The sequence below is a fragment of the Cydia strobilella genome, chromosome Z, assembly GCF_947568885.1.
Source record: "Cydia strobilella chromosome Z, ilCydStro3.1, whole genome shotgun sequence".
Taxonomy (NCBI): domain Eukaryota; kingdom Metazoa; phylum Arthropoda; class Insecta; order Lepidoptera; family Tortricidae; genus Cydia; species Cydia strobilella.
This window is the reverse complement of record NC_086068.1, coordinates 48,109,801-48,129,936: the sequence shown is the minus strand read 5'-3', so window position 1 is coordinate 48,129,936 and position 20,136 is coordinate 48,109,801. Positions and strand designations below refer to the sequence as shown.

General features: G+C 34.9%; 2 protein-coding genes across 3 annotated transcripts in view; both read left to right on the top strand.

Moving 5' to 3' along the window:
- Window positions 1-6,777, top strand: part of LOC134754813 (ATP-binding cassette subfamily C member 4-like) — an 86,156-nt gene extending 79,379 nt beyond the window's left edge. For both annotated transcript variants that reach the window (XM_063691200.1, XM_063691199.1), the window contains exon 25: window positions 981-6,777. In XM_063691200.1, coding sequence (XP_063547270.1) covers window positions 981-1,254 — 274 coding nt within the window. In that variant the 3' untranslated portion in view covers window positions 1,255-6,777. The remainder of the gene's footprint in view (window positions 1-980) is intronic.
- Window positions 6,778-12,305: 5,528 nt separating this feature from the next.
- LOC134754941 (uncharacterized protein C9orf85 homolog) lies at window positions 12,306-17,966 on the top strand. The gene is made up of 3 exons (XM_063691423.1): window positions 12,306-12,720; window positions 12,968-13,059; window positions 17,723-17,966. The coding sequence occupies exons 1-3, from the start codon at window positions 12,409-12,411 to the stop codon at window positions 17,895-17,897; spliced, it is 579 nt and encodes a 192-aa protein (XP_063547493.1). The 5' UTR covers window positions 12,306-12,408; the 3' UTR covers window positions 17,898-17,966.
- Window positions 17,967-20,136: the final 2,170 nt, after the last annotated feature.

Here is a 20,136-nt window from a genome sequence, read left to right as displayed (position 1 = left end):
AACCCACTTTTCTGATAGCAGTTCGGTTCTGTGAGTATCGCAGCTCAAACCTAACCTAACCCACTTTTCTATTTGGTCTGGGTTCGGGTCCGGGTCCTGGGCCGGGTCCAGGTCCAGGTTCAGGTTCAGGTCCATGTCCATGTCCATGTCCGGATCCGGGTCCGTGTCCAAGTTTGGGTCCGCTAGAACCCCATGATTCGCATGGCTGCGTTTGAGTCAACTAAGCTATATCTTAAATCTACGCTGTTTTCTATGTATTTAAGTATTTTAATATCTATCTATCATATACACGGTTTTTTTATACAATTCCGTTAATTTCGGGGCATGGCTAAGTAATTTAAGGAAAATAAATGGTATAGGTAATTTTTTTAACTAATTAAATACTACATATAGCGTCGTTGTAACACGGGCATTATATTTAACTCTACCAAACAATTGAAACCTATGACATATCAATGTCTGTTTAAAGATCGATCGTCCGAGAATACTACTTGTATTTAGCAGCAAATGTATGAACTCATACTAAACACTAATCAATAAGTAAACATGCCCTAACTCACTGAGTTTAAAAAACACGATGTATATATAGTCATCTAGCCCACAATACTCGTACAGGCCTTGCCGCCGCCGCCAATATACATACCTACCTATATGTATCGTTTCCAAGCAAAAGGTCGCTTGCCATAAGGACGCTCTGGCAGGTTTTTTGTATAAAGATACAAGCTATTTTCGTCCTTATGGTAAGCGACAATGTGGTACCTTTTGATTGAAAACGTCACATATATGTTTCGATTAACTAACTACGTATTTTAACAATTCGCAGGCCTTTTTGCTTTAAAGCGTTGTATATGATTTTATATGTATAATAAAATAGATAAAATATTTTTATTTTAGTTATTCTATGTAGGACATGACATGAACTGTCATATCGTCAGTTAACATGTGTAGCATTATGATCATTTTGAGTGTAATATTTTCAGGACGGACGAGTTTATTCAGGGAACGATTCGCAATCGTTTCGCGGACTGCACCGTGCTGACGGTGGCGCACCGGCTCAACACCATCATGGACTCAGACCGCGTTATGGTGATGGACGCGGGCCGCCTGGTGGAGTTCGACCACCCTTACAAACTCCTCAGCAATCCCGAAGGACACTTCACCAAAATGGTCAAAGAAACCAGTGACAAAATGTCAGAACAACTATTCCAGATTGCAAAGACCACATTCCTCAACAATGGCGGAGTTATAGAATAAAAAGCGTGCCAGGTGTCATAAGTTGTTAAGTTTTTAATTATTTTTTAGAGCACCTACGTAATTTTTGAACTAATGTAAGTGATAGAAATGTAAGAGTGGCATAAATAAGTATTAGGATCAGATGTACCAAGTGTTGTCTTCCATTTCATTATCAAATGGAGTTGATGCGATCGTGTCTGGTTCAAGATATAAAGAGTCCCCGGCAAGCTCGGTTCTCTATACAAACGTAGTTATTACGCTCTCATTTTAAAACGACTAGCTAGATTGCTCTGAAACTTTGTACTTACAATAACAATAAGGTATATCTAGGTCTGTAATTAGTTTACGTAGGTTTAGATACCATAGTAAAAAAAAACAATGAATTAAAGTTTTTTATACAAATTTGTTTTTACTCTATTTCTTTTGTTTTATATACTAGAGCTATATAAACTAATTACAGACCAGATATAGCTCATGTTATTTGTATGTGCAAAGTTTCGAAGCAATCTAGCTAGTCGTTTTAAAATGAGAGCCTAATAACTACGTTTGTATGGAGAACCGAGCTTGCCGGGGACTCTTAATGCCTCGCTAAAAACCCAGCGCGATAAGAGGGCGCGAAGGTTGCAAAACTATAGATAGCGGGGCGAAAAGTCCCTGGACCTCAGCATCGTTAAGGGAACTCTACTACTTAGCACACTATTTAGGGTTCCGTACTTTAAATCATTTAATACATATTAGTCATATTACGTCGGTGTCTGCAAATCATGTTACTTTTTGGCAACTGGGTTTTTAACCTAATTTGACCCCGCTGAATTCGAATTTGCCAGTAGTTGCTCGATCGAAATCCTAACCGGAAGTGAGATATTCAAAATGGCGGCCACTATTACCGACCCTAATGAGTTCCTTGTATGGAGACCAAGGTTTTTTAATTTATGTTTTTATAATTATTATTGCAGAAAATAGCAGTAATAATAACACTATTTTCTGAAAGTTTGGAGTACCCTTTTGCTATGGTTCCAAATATAAAGATATGGTTCCCTTTAAAGATTAAAAAAAAAGCTTTTTTTAGGTTTTCGTAAATAACTCGTAAACGGTGGCGCATAGTAAAAAATGTTCTTTTACACAAGTAATTTGCATAAAATTGCCTACAAGAAAGATTTCATATAATTTTTCGCTAGGTTCTATATTCAGAGAGATATTAACGCGGGAAAGTTAATTATAATCAATTCTAAGGTCCCTTTTTTTTAGGTTTTCGTAAATAAATCGTAAACTCTGGCGGATAAAAAAAAATTCTTCTACATAAGTTATCTGCATAAAATTGCCTACAAGAAAGATTCCGTACAATTTTTCGATAAGATCAATATTCAGAGAGATATTAACGTGGGAAAGTTAATTATAATAGAAACGGGTAGATAAATTTATTTGTCTACCCCGAACATTTACATAAACTAATGTCGGGTAGTTTAGTGTTGTTTACCAATATCTCAATTGACATTTTGCTGGGACGTCACGTGCGCGACCAACTGACCACAGCTAGTGCAACCTAACTGGAACGTCGGAATCACATTAATTATGTGTACAAAACGCGAAAGTTTAAAGTGTTAAGTTAAATACAATCAAACAATTTTTAGACACTTTGGAATACGCATTTGATTCGCGTAGGTAAAAGTAATAACTTTGTTTAAAAATACATAAAATAGGTAAAATAAAATCATACTCACTTTCAAGTCCTTAACATTTGTACCTATATAACATTTTTTGGTTTAGGGGACTAAATCGTGCGTGAAACATCAAAATTTGAGACTTTTTTTGACAATATTTCAGGTTTTAGGCTTTGAAGTGTCAGTGTGCACATTACAATCCCTATTAATCTATATATATAAACGTAAAAGTCCTGACTGACTGACTGACTCACATAAATCAACGCCCAGCCCAAACCGTTGGACCTAGAGAGCTGAATTTTTCACAATAGGTAGTTATAGCGTAGTTATAACGTTAGTATCCACTAAGAAGGAGTTTTTCAAAATTCACCCCCCAAGGGGGTGAAATGGGGATACAAAGTTTGTATGGGGTTCAAGTTTTATTTTAAGCTATGAATTCGAACCTTGGGTAAAAGATATATTATTAAAAAGCAAGAAACCTAATTTCAGCGGGGGTTAAAAAGGGGATGAAAGTTTGTCTTGGGGTTCATATTTTATTATTAGCTAGGAACTTGAAACTGCAAAAACAAGAAAACTAATTTCAGCGTTTTTAAAAATTCATTCCCCAAGGTGGTGAAAATGGGGTTGAAAATTTGTATGGAGATCAAACATTTTATGGAGTGCGGGACTTGAATCTTTGAATATTATTAGCATAGAAGAAAAGTAATTACAGCGTTTTTAAAAATTCATCCCGTAAAGTAGTTAAAAAGGGGTTGAAAATTTGTAGGGGTCCTAATTTAATTTTAAGTTAGGTACTTGAAACTTCGTTGAAAGATATTTGATTAAAAGGGAAGAAAACTTAGTTCAGAATTTTTGAAAATTCATCTCCCAAAGTGGTAAAAATAGGTTGAAAGTTTGTATGGAGATCAAACCTTTTTTGAGTACAGGACTTCTCTTTGTATAAAGGCATATTATTAGAATACAAGAAATATAATTTAAGCGTTTTTAAATATTCATCCCCTAAAATGGTAAAAAAGGAGTTGAAAGTTTGAATCCATTACACATGCTTCGAAACTTCTTAGAAAGGCATTGTATAATATTACAAAAAAAAGTTATTTCAACGTTCTTAATAATTCAACCCCTAAGGGGGTTATAAAGGGGATGTATGTTTATATGTAGTACAAGTTTTCGTTTAAGCTGGGAACATGAAATTTGGTAAAAGGGCATTATATTAAAATAGACGAAAACTGATTGCACCGTGTTTGAAAAGTTTGCATCGGAAGCGAATTTTTTTTTTAAATAGTGGACTTGAAAATCTAAGTGTTGAGAGGGATTATATCAAGAACAATTATTTTCAGTTAGGGCCTTGAAACTTCGTACTTTGTGAAAGACAAATTTCATGCGTTGTATAATTATTAACAAATGATTAACCGTCCCTACTGATATCTTTTGCTGCATAATGTTCTATGCTCATGTAAAATATATAACCACCAACATACAAATCCACGCGTACGAAGTCGCGGGCAACAGCTAGTTGCTTAATAAAACGATAAATTTATTTAATATTCGTACCTATTCTCATATTTCTCATACTAGACGCTTTTTTTCACTAAAAGAGTCTTACTCCGCGCACATAGATTAAAGGTTTTAAATGCGTGCTAAAAGATTCAACCATTGAATATATATTTAAATAAATAAATGTATTTAAAAAATAAAGGATAATTAAAGTCCTTCAAGTGAGTTTTGTAACATAACGAGGCCTTACAACTGGGAATTCGTATAGCGGTGCGCCGCTGACGATGATATTTTTCACCTTTAAAGGACTGTTTATTTTGAACCATACCAAATAGATACCTACTCAAAATTTTTAGAATGTACGTGTTATTTCAACTGTTATTCCTTAAAAATTATCAAAAAAAAATTAATAATAATACAAGGAACTCATTTATTTAATATAAGGGTCGCTATGTAGGGCAATAATGGCCGCCATCTTGAATATCTCACTTCCGGTCAAGATTTCGATCGGGCAACCGGCACATTCGGATTCAGCGGGGTCAAATTAGGTTAAAAAATCCGGTTGCCAAAATATAACATGATTTGCCAGTCGCATCAAGAAGGAGAGCGATTTTGAATTTTTTTGTCTAGGCTATAGTGAGTTAGGAGCATTTAGGCATAACACTGAGGCGTTGTTGATTCCCCGGCATCAGCCGCTGGGAACGTCACATTTCTATTGCACCTTGACGCTAGATAATTATAGTATATTTCAAACGCGAAGGGTAGCCATTGACATTGCCAATGCCATTGATATCTCAGACCAATCCTTTTTAACAAAATAACTTGAATCCCAATAGGACAAAAATATATATTATTATATTAGGTATAAAAATAAAAAAATACATTTTAATACCGTTGAGTATCATTGTGTAAAACGGAACTCATTTGCAATAGAGTTAGACTCTACTTATCGACCGAATCGATTCCGCTTGTGTCAAATGGTTTCAGTCGCGTCCAATTGTGTTTACTTAAAAATATAAGTCATCACCAATAGAATCGATTATAAGGCCCTTGCAGATTCAATCGAGAATCGTAAAACATCGTTTCTAATTTGCTTTTTGACATGTCAGCCTACCCTCTGAGTTTGATAAAGACTATAGGCCTACGCTACGGTATCAGACAGACCAAGAAGCCTTAACTGTCAGCATTTATTGCAACTAAACTTATAAGGGAACACTTAGTCGGGCTATAAGTTATGTCACAATTATTTCCAATACCTACGATGTTAACATGAAACAACACACTATATAAGGTAATCTACTTTATACCTACTTATAAGTAAAGCTAATAAATGAAATAATTAGTGCCGAGATACATTCCGTGCGTGAATACTTACTTAGTGCAAACTAGTAAAAATGTAACAAATTGGCATTATGACGGTTTAAAACAACTCTTAAACCGATTATGGTAGACTCCTACCACGCTAACTTATTACATGCATTTCCCATCGGATAAAATATATATACAGGATGGTTACAACATTTTTAGTTCTTTAGCCACCGCACCGTGAATATGTTTATATACCGGGTGGGCCTTGTAACACGAGCAAATAATGAAAGCATATATTGTAATCCTCAAACGATAAAACCTTTGTTTAACAGCTTTTAAAAATTAGGAAGTCTAGGCTTCCTATTTTTAATACAAATTAATTGTTATCTTCAATGTAGGCTATCAATGCTATCATCATTGTAATTGACGTTACGGGGACCGCAGTTTTATACATGTCAGCGGCATTCCTGTGCCCTCGCACGTCCGAAGGCCCCATCCGCGACCGCAGCCGCCCGGCCCAAAGGCCCCCCTCCAGCACGCACCTGGAAACCAAGAGATGCCCCCGATGCCCCCGGGGCGCACCGTCCAAGAGCCCTTCCCTTTCCCCCGGACCAGCTGATCAAGAGGAATGAGAAGGGACTCGACACTCTAGGAGGTTTCCTGTCCGTAGCACCCCATCCGTTTACCTACCTACGGAACCCTTTCAAAGCGCGAATCAACACGCTCAAATTCTAACCTGTACTTTATTTAAGGTATTTTGCATGCATATTGAGAATATGAACTATTTATTATACCTACCTACCTGTACCTGTTTTATGAAATAGGTAGGTACAATTTAAAAAGTATGTTAGGCTATAAGATCGCCCTATTTTTTATTATATTTGTATTGCCAGTATCTAAGTGTAAATGTAGGAACGTCACTGTGTTATTTATTTTAGAATAGAATGTATTATAATTTAGCGATATAAAGTTTTTCTTAAAATTAATTCATCTAATATTTAGTTTGTTTCAACTGAAATACGACCATTGTGAATGCCATAGAGGATTTCCTCGAACAAATATTAAATAAGCTCTACTTATCGCCAGTCGTTTTATTATTTATCTATTATTAACCTATTACCGATATCGACCAATATTTTATCGCAAAGTATTACTTCCTAAACGATTTTTACCATAATTACCTATTATTAGGGTTCCGTACACAAAGGGTAAAAACGGGATCCTATTACTAAGACTCCGCTGTCCGTCTGTCTGTCACCAGGCTGTATCTCATGAACCGAGATAGCTAGACAGTTAAAATTTTTACAGGATGATGTATTTCTGTTGCCGCTATAATAACAAATACTAAAAAATACGGAACCCTCAGTGGGCGAGTCCGACTCGCACTTGTCCGGTTTTTCGTGATTAGTGTCAAAGTAGGAGGAAGATGGGGTTACTTTAAAAACATTATATGAGGAATGTCTTTTCAAAAGGGCCTTTTTCTTCTATAAACTTTTTTCGGGAAATTGAGAAAAACATAAATCCACGGTTTCCATTTCGTATCTTTTGTTTTTTTTTTTCGATACTAGTGACCCGCCCCGGCATCGCACGGGTAGTTCAACTAATTAACCTTTACAAATTATATATATAAACCTTCCTCTTGAATCGCTCTATCTACCGTAGAAAGTTACAACTTTGCCTTTTCAACATAGCTTTGCCCATCGCATCACATTTCAGTAGAAGCGAAATATCATTAAACTAGTAACAGATACACCTCCGTTTCAATCTGTGGTTTATAGCTAATCATATTGCTGGCAACACTGGCCTGTTAGTTGACGTGTGCCTAACTTCAGTCACGCGTGAGCCGGCTTCAAGTGAGGATGTGTTTTTTGGCGGGCAAAAAAAGTTAAAAAAACTTCGGTGGGATATCGGTCCAGGAGAGTCCTACAGGGATGTAGTTTTAACTGTAAATAGTATGCAGCTTAGAAACGATGTAGACGAAGTTTCAACACGTTATATGCATTACTTATGTAATTATGATCGTGGGCAATCTCATGATCGTATTTACGTATCACTTTTCACAACATTGCCCAGCACATTTTTACCGTTAGGGTTGTCACTAGTATGTATGTTATTATTGACTTGCGAGGAGGCATTTACCATGCAACGTTGTTTAAAGTTATTTTGCTAATTTTAAGAGAAAATATAAGCAACAGCCGCTTTATTTATATTACTTTATACTTCCTTTGCAGTTTAAAAACGTTTCTTGTTATGTTATCTGTAGTTACCTACTTTTAATGCTTAGTAAAAATGGCAGTGCTTTTGAATAATTAATATTTTTGTTAATTTATATATTTTTGTATACTTCCTTTGCAGTAAAAAAAAAAATGTTGATTTTTGATTGTTTCTTTATAACAAAGATAGATATAACTCCTTAATAGACGATGGATACAGTCTAAGGAAAAAACGTGCCTCGAAAATCAAGAAAATTTGATTCTCGTTCAGAGGGCGCTACTAGCTTTGGCTTACTGTCGTATAGATGGCGTTGACGGATTCGTTTGTTATTTAACAATTTTAACGCATATCAGTGAAAGAACATGGGTCAAAATCATAAAAATAATTAATGCAAATAAATAAATCATTTATCCATATTTAAATACATTTTATCGTATTTTTATAAATATTTTTTTTATGTTACTAAGAATATGTAATTAACTTGGTAAATGTAATGTAATATGTAATTAAATATTTATTTTTAGTTTTAAAGTGTGTCGACAGATGGCAGTGAATTTACTGGGGTTACAAAATTTACTATGACAGTACCGCTCTAGTATAAGTTACTCTATGCTTTATAATTTGGGTAAAAGTGAAAATTGACAACCCTAGCATATTTAGGATTTTGTATGAAGAATCGCAATTTTTTTTTTATGACTGCCCACATAAGTTTGGAGGTGAACTACTGAACTTAGTGACTTTAACTTAACAAAACTATGCCATGTTTATTCTGGATTATAGACTTTGATTCATGACCATAAAGTTGATAATCGTGGAGTTAAGAGACTGTAAGCAAAAGTGGGCAATCTTGAATTTTTTTCATTATTTTGGCCCGCCTGTTTAAGACCCATTTTCTACAGTACAGAAACATTTCTACTATGGTTTGCTCACTCACACAAAGAAGAGTATGTCAATATGTTATTCATAATAAGTAATGCAATATGGACCAACAAACTTGAAAAAAAAGTATAAGACTGCAAAAAGCGGGCAAAGTTGTACAGTTTTACGGTATTTCAAAAAAACGCATCGAAATCCGTTGCGGAGTTTTAAAGTTTTGCGACTGTTTTATAATGGTTTTATACTATGTAGTGATTTATGTTGACATAAATGCTACGATAAAGCCTGACCAGGAATATGAATATGATCACGCGCCATGTTGCGGAATTTCACTGGAACTAATTTTTTCATACTATACTGAACTGTTACCCTGTACATGAGAATAACAGCGAACAGCGCCCTCTTGACAATGATCATAGTATGGACGGTATAGAAAGGACGACAATCTCTTATAGCAGAACTATTGCAAAAGTGACCAGCTATCAGCTGTAAATAGGTGGCGCTAGGTAGGCTCTGGGACATGAGTATGACATATTATACCCTCAGAGTAATGACTAAAGCATAGAAGTCGGGCAAAAATGCTTCGCAAATATGTACACCCGTCCTTTACTTCCTTACGAATTAGATAATGTGCCGAAAATAGATGCATATATGCTTGTTATTTCTCATTTACGTACGGTGTCATAAGTTTGATAATTTGCTAGGGATGTAACTGTGTCGACTTTTTATATCGATAAATTATGCATAAGTTTATGTGCCGTGTAAAAGAATAATCACGAAATTGGCAAATTGATAATAGTCTGGCTAATGAAAGTTGAACCTGAAAAAACGCGGCAATTTCAAGAAATCTGTAGCAGGCGGCTCGTTGAATACAAGGATTGCATAACTTTTATACTTTTTATAATTTTCATATTCTAGAAACCAATAAAAAGTATAAAAATTATGCAAACCTTGGAATCAAAGAGCCGCCTGATATGAGGATTAAGGCATGTACCTAATATAGCTTTTATCTCATTTGCAGTCTACCACTCAGAACCGTCTAACTATGCCTCTCGTTTTTTTATCATTAGAAAGAAGGCGAGCTATCTTATCGTGTCGTTTTATCGAAAAACACTTTGAAAATAAGTCACAACAAATATAATATACAATCATTTACATACTTTTGCTTTCATAAGTAAAATATTGCTATATTGATAAAAAAACTTGTCAATAAAAAGACACGTGGAAATGGTTTACCGTTTTTTCTAATGCTAAAAGACTAAGTATAGTTTCTAGTCATGTACCAAACAGGAAATGAAAAAAAAAACGTTCGTGTAATATATTTTTTTTATTTAATAATAGGGAATATTACGCGAAACTCGGCGTAGGTGGCGCCACTACCACAATCTGAGGGTCTATCGCGAAACAAGAAAATCGAACTTTCGTTATCTAACATCTCTGTCACTCTTGCGTATTCGAGCGATAAAGAGGCAGCTAGATAACGAAATTTCGGATTCGAGTTTTCCGGTAGGTCCCGTGAAAACTTGTCAAAAACCTGTTAAAGGTACAGTATGAATAAGTTACTCTACGGTGCACTAAAAAAGCTAGTGCTGCACTCTGGTGGCAGAACATTGCAGTAATATCCCCTATTCCTCGTCCTTTGGAAATCTGAAATAAAAAGTTGAGTTTTGTGAGATAGGTAAACCAACAATATTAATAAAAGGAACATTCATCAATGATCATTAATGTCTTTTTTATTAGGGTTCCGTACCCAAAGGGTATAAACGGGACCCTATTACTAATACTTCTCTATCCGTCTGTCTGTCACCAGGCTGTATCTCACGAACCGTGATAGCTAGACAGTTGAAATTTTCACAGATGATGTATTTCTGTTGCCGCTTTAACAACAAATACTAAAAAGTACGGAACCCTTGGTGCGCGCATCCGACCCGCACTTGACCGGTTTTTAGTATTATACTATAGTCTGGCAAACACAATCTGTCAGTAAGTAAGAACAAAGAAAATTATAGGTACAGTCGAAGGCAAAAATATCGATCCAGACAAAAGGCTCAAAAATATGTGAACACGATTTTATTGTCTGAGCGTACACATATTTTTGAGACTTTGGGAATGTATATATATTTATGCCCTTGACTGTACTTATCAATTAAAATGAGACAGTCCTGGGCCAAACTATAAGAAAGCTATAAATGTCGATAGGTTATTGATCTGAGGTCGATACATCACTATGCCAAAAATATAACCTTTCATACTTAGCAGAAAAGTTCGAAAATATATGCAAAAATCTATATAGACTTCAATGCAAGTAATAATTACATAAACAACATATCGATTTCAATGTTTAGGGTCAGGTCCTATAAATTAATTTCTTCAAAATTGAACAAAACTCACCGATTAAAAGTTATCGGTTCGTGCGTATTTTCTTTTCTTCCTGTATGCGATTTACAGCCCTCGATCACACAAGTCATTATCACAAAGGGAACTTCAAACCATTACAAATAAAAACTCAGCACGTTTTCCAACAATCTTTCAGGAATAGCAACAATATAATTAAAATAAACCAAGATGACCGCTGAAATTCCCGAAATATTTCAACTAAAATAATACGACTATGTCAAGTTGTTGACACCTACCTGGGAAATAACGAACATATATTATATTTGGCTGGATTATATTAGAACCACATAGAACCATTTGACATTTTCCTCAGTTCATCTTATGACAATACTGAAAAAAAACGAAAGAACTTGCGGATTGTTGTCTCACTCACTCATAGACAAAAAGTGATAGCGTGTTGTGAATACGATACCTTTTACCAAGCTTTTATTTTTGCCCGACTTCTATGCTTTAATCATTATTCTGAGCATATACCATAGAAGGCAACAAATAACCCGACCAAATTACGTAGGTTGTTTTTGGTATTATTTCGGTGTATGGTGGCGCCGCCTAATTATTGTTTTTTTATGGACACTTTTCATACAGAGATTTTGCTTCTTTATATAGTCTCCATGGTTTCTGGTATGGACGGTATTTCGTATTTCTAGTCAGCCCTTTAATTGGTCATACGACTTCTCTTTCCGCACAGACTTCTATAAACCGCAACAGACTAACGCACCGCGACCCTAGTGCGGTGCGGCGCAGGTATCGCTAGTGTGTAAGGTGATCGCCGTTCGTGCGTTAAAGACGCAGCTATAAGTGAGAGCGAGAAAGAGATATTTTGACCCATGAATCTAGTATAAAACTGGATTAGGCATGAGTGGCGGGGGAACTGTATCTTTAGTAGCTTATCTTGTAGTAGCAGAGAAAGCGTTATTAAAGTGAAACTTTTATTATGCAATCCTTGTATTCCTTGTAATCAATGAGCAGACTTTTTGAAATTGCCGCATTTTTTCAGGTTTAACTTTCATTAGCCAGACTCAACCTTCTATGTTTTGACCGCACCAAGATCGCGGTGCGGTAGTCCGTTGTGACTTTAAGAAAAAATCATAATGTCAAATTGTCAAAAGGTACTGGAATTGACATTGAGGAATTTGAGGTTATAATAGGTTATTGTAAACAACGTGTGCCCTGTTCTGCTGTTCGAGCTTTCTAAATACAATTCGCCCAAAAATAATTGTTTACCATGAGTACATCGAGAGGAAATGCAATGAGAACAAGGCCTCAAAAACATCAAAACAAAACCGCATATAAAAATGACTTGCACGATAAAACTAATAAAACTAAATTTTTGAATAATTTAGACGTCACAGGAGTGTGTAAACGTTGCAAAGATATAATTGACTGGAAAATCAAATATAAAAAATACAAACCATTAACGGCACCCAGAAAATGCGTGGGATGTGAGGAGAAAGCTATAAAATATGCATATCACATATTATGTACTAAATGCGCAACAAAACGAAATGTATGTTCTAAATGCAACACGGCTGTTGAGGTGAGCTAGGCATGCTTTTATTAAAAATGTATAACATTAGTGATAGCTAATATGAAGGCGCATTGGTACAATTCAAATGTTGAATAGTGTAGTTAGGTTTACTATTTGGATTCTCTCAGAAACTGAAAAATAAATAATTATTACTAAAGTTCATAACGTTTGTTAGATCTTCAATGGAAGTTGAATGTATTAAGACAGTAAAGTTGCACCCTTACACTCGGAATGTATTAATTTTTTAACTTTGCAGGCTAGTGAACCAGAAATTGAAAAAGCGCCTAATGTTGACCTACAATTAATGTTGAAAGGAATACCTGAAAGAAAACGTCGCACGATTATGCGGTAAGGAAATCTTAATCTATTGTGTACATGTAATATACAGAAAGTTTATAAATATCTATGTCGGAAAAATTGTCCCAGCGAAATCCAAATGTGATTTTTCCACCATTTATAAGTATTTTACAATATGTGACATCAATTCATATGTCCAAATGTATAATTTGTTACTAAATAATAGTCATTAATAAATGCCAAGTTTTAAAATCCAATTGGTGATCAAATTACATAAACAATTACAGACAAGCATTAGGTTATAAAATAAAAACTTGATTTAAAACTAAAACCCTAGCATTTTACGCTTTTATTTCTTAGCACCTTAATTTTGTTTTATGCATTTACCAACATTCCTAGATCTCAAAATGGAATAGTGTCAAAATGCTTGTACCCCAGAATACCTCATTATTTTTCTTAAAAAAACACATTCCCAAAATGCCTAAACTCCAAATCAATGTGGTGTCATAATAATATAATACCTAAATTTCAAATTACCTTGACTAATGAGTGCTATATTATCCTTTGCTGGAACTAAAGACTTCCTTTATTATTAATAGACTGTTAAAAATTATTGTAGATATGACCAAAGATAGATTGTTTTATGCATTTACCAACATTCCTAGATCTCAAAATGGAATAGTGTCAAAATGCTTGTACCCCAGAATACCTCATTATTTTTCTTAAAAAAACACATTCCCAAAATGCCTAAACTCCAAATCAATGTGGTGTCATAATAATATAATACCTAAATTTCAAATTACCTTGACTAATGAGTGCTATATTATCCTTTGCTGGAACTAAAGACTTCCTTTATTATTAATAGACTGTTAAAAATAATTGTAGATATGACCAAAGATAGATATAACTCCGTAATAGATGGATACAGTCTAAGAAAAAAACGTGCCTCGAAAATCACGAAAATTTGATTCTCGATCAGATGGCGCCACTAGTTTTGGCCTACACTCGTATAGATGGCGTTGACTGTTTCGTTTGTTATTTATAATTTTAACGCATACCAGTGAAAGAACATGGGTCAAAATCATATAAAAATAATTAATGCAAATAAAAAAATCATTTATCCATATTTAAATACAATCTATCGTATTTTTATAAATATTTATTTTTAGTTTTAAAGTGTGTCGACAGATGGCAGTGAATTTACTGGGGTTACAAAATTTACTATGACAGTACCGCTCTAGTATAAGTTACTCTATGATATGACAAAGGTTAAATGGCACTTTGCATTAACATATTTCAAATAGAAGTTCCATCTGGAAATGCGGCATTTGATGAAACATACTTTTTAGCATTTGGGTATTTTGGGACTTGGGCGTTATGAATAGTCATTAGACATTTGGCAATTTTAAAGAAAAAAAATCTACATTTTGGCAATTTGGGACTAAGTAGTTTTAAAATTTAGGAGATTATGACATTTGAGAATGAAATAATTTTTATTAACATACTCCAACAACATTGGAGACAGGTTAAATGTCATGGCACATTACTATTAATTTTAAGTCAACTAACTTACATACAAATTACCTTATTTTTGTAATTTATGTTTGCAATTAACTTCACGGTTTGTTACTTATCTGCCGGTTTATCACTTGTCTGCCATGCTAAGGAAAAAGATGCAATGCGAATATTTGAGCAATTGTGGCAATGTGTGTCACTGCATTATGCAAATCTTACTTATGCATAAACAATCAAAATTAATGTCCAATTCTCGAATAGGACAAGGAAGCTTTGTGTTTCATTAGTGTGGCTCAAATAACACATTCCCCGCCGAGAACATGCTAGGTGTATTTCAACTAACTTATATACAAATTACCTTATTTTTGTAATTTATGTTTCATTATGTTTACAATTAACTTCACGGTTTGTTACTTATCTGCCGGTTTATCACTTGTCTGCCATGCTAAGGAAAAAGATGCAATGCGAATATTTGAGCAATTGTGGCAATGTGTCACTGCATTATGCAAATCTGACTATGCATAAACAATCAAAATTAATGTCCAATTCTCGAATAGGACAAGGAAGCCTTGTGTTTCATTAATGTCGCTCAAATAACACATTCCCCGCCGAGAACATGCTAGGTGGATTCCAACTAACTTATATACAAATTACCTTATTTTTGTAATTTATGTTTACAATTAACTTCACGGTTTGTTACTTATCTGCCGGTTTATCACTTGTCTGCCATGCTAAGGAAAAAGATGCAATGCGAATATTTGAGCAATTGTGGCAATGTGTGTCACTGCACTATGCAAATCTGACTTATGCATAAACAATCAAAATTAATGTCCAATTCTCGAATAGGACAAGGAAGCCTTGTGATTCATTAGTGTCGCTCAAATAACACATTCCCCGCCGAGAACATGCTAGGTGTATTCCAACTAACTTATATACAAATTACCTTATTTTTGTAATTTATGTTTACATTTAACTTCACGGTTTGTTACTTATATTTTATATTGCTTTGAGTCACTTGTCTGCCATGCTAAGGAAAAAGATGCAATGCGAATATTTGAGCAATTGTGGCAATGTGTGTTGCTGCATTATGCAAATCTGACTTATGCATAAACAATCAAAATTAATGTCCAATTCTCGAATAGGACAAGGAAGCTTTGTGTTTCATTAGTGTGGCTCAAATAACACATTCCCCGCCGAGAACATGCTAGGTGTATTCCAACTAACTTATATACAAATTACTTTATTTTTGTAATTTATGTTTACAATTAACTTCACGGTTTGTTACTTATCTGCCGGTTTATCACTTGTCTGCCATGCTAAGGAAAAAGATGCAATGCGAATATTTGAGCAATTGTGGCAATGTGTGTTGCTGCATTATGCAAATCTGACTTATGCATAAACAATCAAAATTAATGTCCAATTCTCGAATAGGACAAGGAAGCCTTGTGTTTCATTAGTGTCGCTCAAATAACACATTCCCCGCCGAGAACATGCTAGGTGTATTCCAACTAACTTATATACAAATTACCTTATTTTTGTAATTAATGTTTACAATTAACTTCACGGTTTGTTACTTATCTGCCGGTTTATCACTTGTCTGCCATGCTAAGGAAAAAGATGCAATGCGAATATTTGAGCAATTGTGGCAATGTGTGTCACTGCATTATGCAAATCTGACTTATGCATAAACAATCAAAATTAATGTCCAATTCTCGAATAGGACAAGGAAGCTTTGTGTTTCATTAGTGTGGCTCAAATAACACATTTACTGCCGAGAACACGCTAGGTACTGTGTTCCAACTAATTTATATACAAATTACCTTATTTTTGTAATTTATGTTATAATTAACTTCACGGTTTGTTACTTATATTTTATATTGCTTTGTGTCACTTGTCTGCCATGCTAAGGAAAAAGATGCAATGCGAATATTTGAGCAAATGTGGCAATGTGTGTTGCTACATTATGCAAATCTGACTTATGCATAAACAATCAAAATCAATGTCCAATTCTCGAATAGGACAAGGAAGCTTTGTGTTTCATTAGTGTGACTAATCCCAACAAGACCCAGTTTCCTCTCTGGGTTAGAAGGCCAGATGGCAGGCACTTTTATAAAAACAAGTACTGGCATAATCATTTTTCTTTATAATGCAACAAAGCACTGATTAAGAGGACCTTTTAACAACTTATTAGAATTGTTTTTATACTACGTCGGTGGCAAACAAGCATACGGCCCGCCTGATGTTAAGCAGTCTCCGTAGCCTATGTACGCCTGCAACTCCAGAGGAGTTACATGCGCGTTGCCGACCCTAACACTCCTCTCCCTCGTTGAGCTCTGCCAACCTATTGTTTATTGAGCGTGCTCGTGTCGCCGCCGGTACGAAGTAACACGAAGTTTCGTCTTATTTATCGGACTGCAGTGAAATGAGCTGGATATTGTATGTCTTATATATCAGACTATGGCGGTTAAAAGGTTATGTTTTTATGTGTCACAACTTTTGTGACAAATTTTTTGCTTTGATTTTTAGGTACAATATGTACTCGTACATACATATGTGTTCTAGAATATGGGTACATTGACTTCAATAAAATTTTAATATGTAGGTATATGGGTTCGCAATTCGCATAGATGGTTAATACGCAAATCTACGGTGTTTTTACTGCCGCGAAAAATAGCTCAATCGCATTATTACTGAGTATGGACTAGGGTTCCCGTTTTTACTATGAGAATTTTGAAAACATGTAGATGAGATAATTTACCCTACCTACCATAGAAGATTGTTGGCGGGAGGGTTAGTTTTATGTTGATGGTGGACGACAGCCCACCCATGCAAACACTCCCCATTTTACTCTTTGGGGTTTTTATATATATATATATTTTATATAAATAAAAACATGCATGGGCATGGCTAATATAGTTAATATATCAAATTGTGTAAAAATATTTTCTGTATGTTAATACCCAGAGAAAAATTGTGACTATGTTTGTATGGAGAAGCAGTCGCGCGCGTTCCACTTTCCACTCATCGGTCTTTTAGTAAACACATGAATTGATTAGGTACACTCAGCGTCAAATACTCTGTAGCAGTCAAAGTGGCCAAATAGTTCGGTGCTACTTTGGTTGCTACAAAGTATTTGACGCTGAGTGTACCTATACCTACCATGTGATTATTTTTTCAACTGCAGTTATTTGTGTTTCAGGGCTATTAATAAAACACATGGTGGAGACAGCAACATCACACCTGAGATAATGTCGCAAGTTGAAGAAATGCTGAAAAACATGGATAATTTAAATTTGGGTGATAATGAGTTTGATGACTTTGACGATTCGGACTCTGCTGATTCGGACAAGTCTGGAAATAATGAAGAAGACTAAACGGAACTATTTTAAATAGTGTTTTATTTGATAAAATATTACAAATTAAAACCTTGTTATATTACATATTTAAGCTAATTTCATTTACATAACATAATATTCCATGATTAGATTAATTGAACAAAATATTAACAATATGTTACAAATTAATACAATGCGGTTACAATATAATTATTTTAGGCATTAGTTATTGTATTGCTTTTGCCAATTATACTTGAAGAGTCGAATGATGATCAATTTGACAGGCCGATATCGTCCGGCGGACTGATAGTCAGTGGGGCCCCTTTACAAGTCGCTTACGTAGGCTTAATTTAAAAAATAATTTAAGAAATTAGCTTTTACCGTATTTTTGTTACTTAAATGCTACATTTCTAAATAAATTAACCAAAAAATGTCTACAAACATTTTACGTGACAGCTGTACAGCTCCGTACGGATATGATGGTCGTTCTTGTTTACGTGACAGCGTGATAAAACGGTGTCCGTCACTTTCTATCCTGCGGTGTTAAAAAGTGACAGATATATTATCATGTTGATAAAGCCATCCATTCCTGCTCCGTAGTAAAATGAACTGTTATACATAGGGATCATCATTGGACATTCGGGATCGGGATCATTGGAGTAGGGAAGCTTAACTATTATTATAATGTTTGTATAGTAAATTATAAATATCGTCTTATAAATAACAAAATGTTCGTGCGTAAAGTCCAAACCTTCAGCTAAAACATTGCTAATGTATTTTCCTAATTTACATCGGACTAAGCTTGCTTAAAACAGGTGATCGAGCAAAAATGGTTATTGAATTCTTAAAGGATGTTTCCTTTATGTTTAAAAATCGGCCAATAGGGTTTCGTAGTTACTATTCTGTCAAAATAGGCCAAACGGGGGTCATTAGTAAGTATCATGTACATTACAAGCATGAGGGAGTAATTTCGCAGCGCTTTGTACGTCTTTTTACTAAGAAGAGAAGACTTTTGCAATAACTCAAAAACGACTGGACCGGCGATCATGTTCGCTGTAGTTTTCATTTAAAGTATTTATTAAGTTCACGAATTATTATTTTTTGGATCAATGGTTCAAAAATTAGGGGGCGGACACATTTTTTTTTTCTTTCAGAACGATTATTTCCGAAAATATTAACTATATCAAAAATGGTTTTTGAAGACCCGTATTCGTTTTGAAAGACTTTTCCAACGATATTGGGACAAAGCAAAAAAAACCGGCCAAGTGCGAGTCGGACTCGCGCACGAAGGATTCCGTACCATTACGCAAAAAACGGCAAAAAAATCCGTTTGTTGTATGGGAGCCCACTGAAATATTTATTTTATTCTGTTTTTAATATTTGTTGTTATAGCGGCAACAGAATCTGAAAATTTAAACTGTCTAGCTACGGTTCATGAGCTACAGCCTGGTGGCAGACGGACAGACAGACAGACAGCGGAGTCTTAGTAATAGGGTCCCGTTTTTACCCTTTGGGTACGGAACCCTAAAAATCATTTGGTATGAGAGGTCCTAACAAAAAATAATTATAGTTTTTATTTTACCGTTTTGTCGCAATGCATGATTTATGTAACCATGCCAAATGCAGCTCTCTAGTAGGGCTCCCGGTATCCGTGTTACACGCCGAAACGAATACCCGTGTTCTTAAGCCCGGCGGTACTAAGAACCCGGTTTACACGGAACCGCCGGGATTCGAAAACGTTTCGAAGGAACGTTCCCAAGAAACGTATCTCAGACACGTATCTCCGTTTACACGGGTACTTAAGACCGTTCCGAACGGGTCCGAATTCTCCGAACCAGTTTGAGCCAATGTACAATAGTAACAAGGTCCACTTTCCACTATTATTATGTTGACTTCAGATGAATTCGTTTGTCGTACGATTTTTAAAGTGAAACTTTTATTCTATCGCCCCCATTTATTAAGTTAACATTAAAACCGCGATTTTAATACCGTAATTCGAATTAATTTCCGAATTTTTTTAGTTAAATACCTACAATCCGAAAAAAGTTTCACTTGCATCGTGGTTTCATAAAACCGCACAATTACTTTTTTTTTAATTGTTTTTAACCGTATTGATAAAACATAGGTACTGAGCCATCTTCCTGTGTTTAATAGTAGGTATACATAATTTTTATTTTAAGCTATTTATATCATTTAATAAAATCGATTGCTTCTAAGCTAATTACATAAATTTGATATCGATCATAGTTTTTTTTATAATTACATAATGGTATAGTAT

Bases quoted from the DNA above. Each gene is read 5' to 3' on its own strand.
- LOC134754941 (XM_063691423.1), top strand. From the start codon at position 12,409: ATGAGTACATCGAGAGGAAATGCAATGAGAACAAGGCCTCAAAAACAT. The intron at 12,721-12,967 runs GTGAGCTAGGCA...TTAACTTTGCAG, and splicing joins AATGCAACACGGCTGTTGAG to GCTAGTGAACCAGAAATTGA. The intron at 13,060-17,722 runs GTAAGGAAATCT...TTTGTGTTTCAG, and splicing joins AAACGTCGCACGATTATGCG to GGCTATTAATAAAACACATG.